Source organism: Trichechus manatus, unplaced genomic scaffold, assembly GCF_000243295.1.
Source record: "Trichechus manatus latirostris isolate Lorelei unplaced genomic scaffold, TriManLat1.0 scaffold00165, whole genome shotgun sequence".
Taxonomy (NCBI): domain Eukaryota; kingdom Metazoa; phylum Chordata; class Mammalia; order Sirenia; family Trichechidae; genus Trichechus; species Trichechus manatus.
The window spans coordinates 4884057-4889401 of record NW_004444101.1 but is presented as its reverse complement, the minus strand read 5'-3'; the positions used below and the strand labels follow the sequence as shown (position 1 = coordinate 4889401).

At 61.3% G+C, this 5345-nt stretch overlaps 1 protein-coding gene across 1 annotated transcript in view; it reads right to left on the bottom strand.

Moving 5' to 3' along the window:
• The window catches only part of CROCC2 (ciliary rootlet coiled-coil, rootletin family member 2), a 76829-nt gene that overhangs the window by 34587 nt on the left and 36897 nt on the right, over positions 1-5345 (bottom strand). The window contains 2 exon segments of the mRNA XM_023740856.1: positions 3072-3185; positions 4504-4680. Coding sequence (XP_023596624.1) covers positions 3072-3185; positions 4504-4680 — 291 coding nt within the window.

Here is a 5345-nt window from a genome sequence, read left to right as displayed (position 1 = left end):
GAGGAGCACAGCCCCGAGGGGTCAGGGATATAGGGGGAGGAGCACAGCCCTGAGGGGATGCACCATGCGGGGAGGGTCGGCTGGTAGGAGCACGGGCCCCAGGACTCCCTTCTCACTAACCCTTGGCCTACCTAAAGCGTTTCTGCTCCTCTGCTCTGTTGACTGGTAAGGGGCAAGGATGGCCGTTTGGCAAACAGGAGGCCTGGGCTGTGCCCCTGCCCCAGCTGGGCTTGCTGGGCTTGCTGGCCAGGGAGGCCCCATGGCCCCGCGCCCCATCTCCTGGAAGCATCTGCTGCAGGCGGCTCAGCGGTGCTCACCCCTCCCAGAGAAGGTGCCCTCGCTCTCCTCCCCAGGGACCAAGACCCACTGGACCCATAGCCCAGGACATGAAGCTGTGGTCAGGCGAAGGGGAGCTGGGTTCAGGGATCAGCCCGGGGCCCTGAATCCTGGTGACCGTTGGTCAGCTGGCCCTCATTTTTCTCGGGTGGGACTGGCTGACGTCCCTGTCCCCCCAGTTCTAAACATGGGAGCACTGGGGACACGTCCATGAGGACCCCAGCCATCTCACACACCTGCAGAAGGGGGCCCAGGAGTTCTGACGTCCATGACTCCTAACACTCTCCCTGAGTCTGCCTGCCTGCCACGTTGCCCATGACACCATCTCCAGAGTGACCCCCTGGCCCCGGCGGTGCTCAGAGTCACCAGTCCGAGGAACAAAGATTCGACGCTCCCCAGCTCACCCTGCGCCTGCCCAAGCAGGGACCCTCACTACCCCCGGTGGTGCTGTCCTCACTGTCAGGGAGGAGGCCTCCCCGCCTCCTGTGCGCCCTGGAGGCTGAGCAGTGCAGGGGCGGGGCGGCTCTGGAGCTGGCCTTGTGGGCCCAGAGACGCACAGCCCCCTGTGGGTGCTGTCTCCTGCTCAGGGTCTGTGGGAGGCCCCACATCGCACTCCTTGGATTCTGCAGCCCCCCACCCCAGGGCACCGGTGGGGTGAGGCTTTCATCAGACTGTGTCCCCTGCCTTCTCCAGCTCCTGCTGTCCCCTCAGCTGAAAGGTCAGGCCATGGGCTCTGTGCCCCCTCGGTGGGCACTCAGTAAGGCCTGGCCTCGGATGCCCTTTGTGGACCACAGAGACGGGGTGCGGGGCGGGTGTGAGGGCTGCGTGACTCAGCCTGGGGCCCCTTGCCCAGGATGCTTGGTTCACATCACCGTGACCAGCAGCTCTGGCTGCCACTTCGCTCCTCCCCTCCAGGTGGGTTTAATTTCCATTTCCCCAGCTGAGGTGGCAAAAGAGCCCTTAACGAGCTCCCCAAAGAGCCTGCTGGCGGGTAGGCACGTTCCAGGTCCAGGGGAGACTCCAAGCCAGCTCAAGACAAGGCTCTGGAAGCCAGCACTGTCCCCAGGAGGGCTTTCCTGGTTCCGCTGCCCACGGGGCAGGCGGAGGAGGGCAGGAGGAGGGAGGAGACCCCCAAGGCCCTGCAGCCAGCTCCCCCTCCCCACCATGCCCCCAGACTGGGCTGGCCAGGCCGAGGGGGAGGGGCCCAGCGGGGGCTCCAGGAAGCGGGAAGCTCTTGGGCAAGACTTTCCTGGATCCTGGGGCGGCCCTGCTCAGGGTGACCTGGAACCCGGGTCGCGGTGTCAGGCAGGGGAGGCGAGGACACGCCCTGGCTGCGTGGACTGCTCATTGCAACATCCTTTCCCACTGCAGATGTCGCAGGGGCTGGTGACGAGCCCCACCAACGGAGGTCAGGGAGAAACGCCGCTTCCCTGGGGCTGCCGTCCTGCCGACATGCCCCCGCCCTGCCGGCCTGCGGTGGAGAACTGTTCCTGCTCACGACTGCCCAGCACGGGCGTCCTCACCCATCCACTCGCTCTGAGACATTTGCTCACACCACTCGGCCATCCAGTCCCGGGCCTCCTGAGGCTGGGGCACCTCGGATCTCCTGGACCGAAAATGAGCACAGGAGTTCCGGAATGTGCCTCGGTATCGCCAGCTGTGATGGGGGCTGGCAGGAAAACGGCGCAGGCAGAGGAAACAGGGCTGGCCCGGCAAGGCGAGGCGTGTTTGGCCGAGACGTGGGAGAGAGGCCGAGGAGGGAGCCGGGGTGGACAGTGCAGGGCCAGCCCTGGACCTCGGCTGCTCCCTGCAGGGGAGTCTCCTGGCCGCGGATCCTGCTCCCTTCCACCAGGGTGCAAGCTCACCTTCGTCTGTCCTCCCTAGCCCTGGCCCCCTCCTTGCTGATTCCTGCCCCATAGCTCTTTGCCCCAGGCCCTCCCTGTCTCTGTGTCATCCACAGGGGACTTGGCTGAGGCCTTGGGCCCCGGAGCACAGAGGCTGCCCTGCCCTCGACAGCAGCAGCGCCCAGCCCACCCATGGGGCGGGGGCATGGGGTCACAGACTCACCCTGACTCCTGGGCGCCCGACCACCCCAGTATGGGCTCCAGAGGAGAGGCCCAGGGACCCCAGCTAGCTGCCCACAGCAGCCTTGTTCACTGTTGGGGTGGGCAGTTGTTCCCTGGGGGGGCTTCCATGGTCCCTGGTGGCCCCCTAGGCTGAAGCCTCTCCTGGTCAGCTTGGGATCCCCGAAAGGGTCTTTATGCATGAAGGCCGCCTCGGGCATCTGCCAGCCTCTTCTGGTTTAATTTCTCTTTGGAAGAGCTCTCTCGGTGAGTTTGCCCCCAGCCCCCGTGGCCTCATCCGTGCCCCCTTCCTCTCGCCTCCGACAACCTCACGCCTGTGTTCTTCACCAGGAGCAGCTCAGTGCACAGAGGGGAGGCCGGGGGCACAGGGCCCCTGCCCATGGGTCGGGCCCAGGCAAGGTCCTGGCCTCTGGCCCTGCCAGTGCTAGGCACTGGGTCTGGGGTAGGGGGCCCGGTTCCTGGTTCTCCCTGAGGAGAGGTGAGCTCCTGCAGCCCCTTCGTGCCCATTAAGACTCTCCTCCTTGAGGGGCCCAGGAGACGCTGGGGAAACTGAGGCTCAAGTGGTGGGGAGGGGGCGGCCTGGGCACACGGTGTTGGCAGGAAGAGGGCGTGTCTGTGGGGTGCAGGGTCCCTGGCTGGGCGGGGGCTCACCTCGGCTAGCTCCTGCCGGCCCCGGGCCTCCCGCCGCACCCACTCCAGCTCCTGCGTGGCCGTGGACAGCTCTTCCCTCAGCAGGCTCCACTCTGCTTCTTTCAGAGACAGGGCCTGGAGGTCACAGGGCGTGGTGCTGGTGAGGGGTGCGGGGGCTTGGGAGGGGGCAGCCCCTCTCTAAGCAGACCTGCCGCTAATGCCCCTGCAGGCCCACCGTATGTTTCCACCTGTACGTTGCTGCCGTGGGGAGGGGCCAGGACCCCACAGAGGCAGCCCTTGAGTTCCCACACCTAGGATAGAGACCTGGAGGGAGGTCTGGCGGGGGGGGGGTGGGGTGCGGCCTATCAGCCCCAGAGCTTCCTCCCTCTGCCAGGCACCTTCCTGACCTCACCCCTATGTCCAGGCTGCCTCCCATGGGGGATATCCTGCACCTGTCCAGACCATACTCTCTACAAAGGCCCAGTGTAGCCCAGGGGCTTCACAACCACCCCTCCTCGAAGCCCCCGACCCCTCCAGTGCAGAGAAGGAGCCACTGATGGTCTGTCAACACCCCAAATGCCGAGTCTCTTTAATTGTAAGGACATACTCTCAGGGAGGCCGGGAGAGCGAAAGGGACCTGGCAGCACTTAACACCATCATGGAGGCACAGGTTCGTGTTGAGGGGGAAACAGCTGGGGACAGCACAGGTGCAGAGTGACCAGTGCTCAGGGCCATCAGCCACAGTGTTGTAAAATGGCAGGAAAACCAGGAACTCCTGAATGTCCACTGAGGGGCCCCAAGACAAGGGAATCACCCCTGCACCCACGGAACATTACTCAGCCACGACAAAGAACAACACCACTCTGTGTGCACAGGTGTGGAGAGACAAATGACTGGCTGGCTCAGTGGTTGGATAGATAAACGGTCAGGTGTGTTGATGGATGGTTGGGTGTGTGGATGATCACATGCATGGATGGACATCTGGGTATGTGGATAGAAAACATGTTACTTTCAAATGAATGGGTGGATGTGGACAAGTGAATGGAAGTACAGTTGAGTATGTGGTAGGATGAATGGGTGAAAGGACAGTTGGTCACATGGACTGACGAGCACATACATTGGATGGATGGATGGATGTATGGATGGATAGATGGGTAGATGGATAGATGAATGGGCAGATGGGTGAATATATGGATGTATGTATGGATGGATGGGTGGATGGGTGGGTGGGTGGATGGATGGGCAGACTGACAGATGCACGGATTGATGGGGAGGTGGCTGGATGTCTGTCCGTAGGACTGCTGTAGAAGAAAAAAGCTGCAATAGTAGTGACCTGGAAAGGTTGCACCTGTATGTGGGGTTGCCTGCCACACAGCCCTCATGTTGGGTCAGAGAAAGCATGGCGAAGTAGGGGTGAGGACCCCCCCCCCACTGTCTCACAGTCCCCTCTCACCTGTTGCATTTCGTGCTCCAGTTGGAGGAGGCTCTCATCGTGCTCCTGCTTCAGGTTCTGAATTTCCTCCTTCAAAGCCTCCCTCTCAGCTGCACCTTTTGCCACCAGCTCCTTCTCCTGTTCCAGCCGGCACATGGCCACCTCCTTCTCCTCTGACAGTGCCAGACTCATGGTCTCCTGGGCCGAGGCAAAGGGACAAGCTATGAGGACTGCACAGGTCAGGATGCATGAGGCCAGCCAGGGCCCATGGTCTTGAGTGAGACGTGACTCACTGGGTGGATGGATGGGCTGGTGGATGGGTGGGTGGATGTATGTATGTATGTATGGGTGGATTGATTGATGAATGGGTGAATGGGCGGATGTACGTATGTATGTATGGGTGGGTGGATGTACATATGGATGTATGTATGAATGGGTGGATGGATGGATGGATAGATGGATGGGTGGATAAATAGGTAGATGGGTGGATCGATACTTGGAAGATGGGTGGATGGATGGATGGATGGATGAGTGGATGGATAGATGGATGGGTGAATGGGTAGATAGACGAGTGGGTGGGTGAATGGATAGTTGGGTGGATGGATGGATAGATGGGTGGATGGATGGATGGATGGATGGATGGATGGATGGATGGAAGGATGAGTGGATGGATGGATAGATGGGTGGATAGATGGGTGGATGGATGGATGGAAGGACGAGTAGTTGGATAGATAGATGGGTGGATAGATGGGTGGATAGATGGGTGGATGGATGGATGGATGGAAGGATGAGTGGATGGATGGATAGATGGGTGGATAGATGGGTGGATAGATGGGTGGATGGATGGATGGAAGGATGAGTGG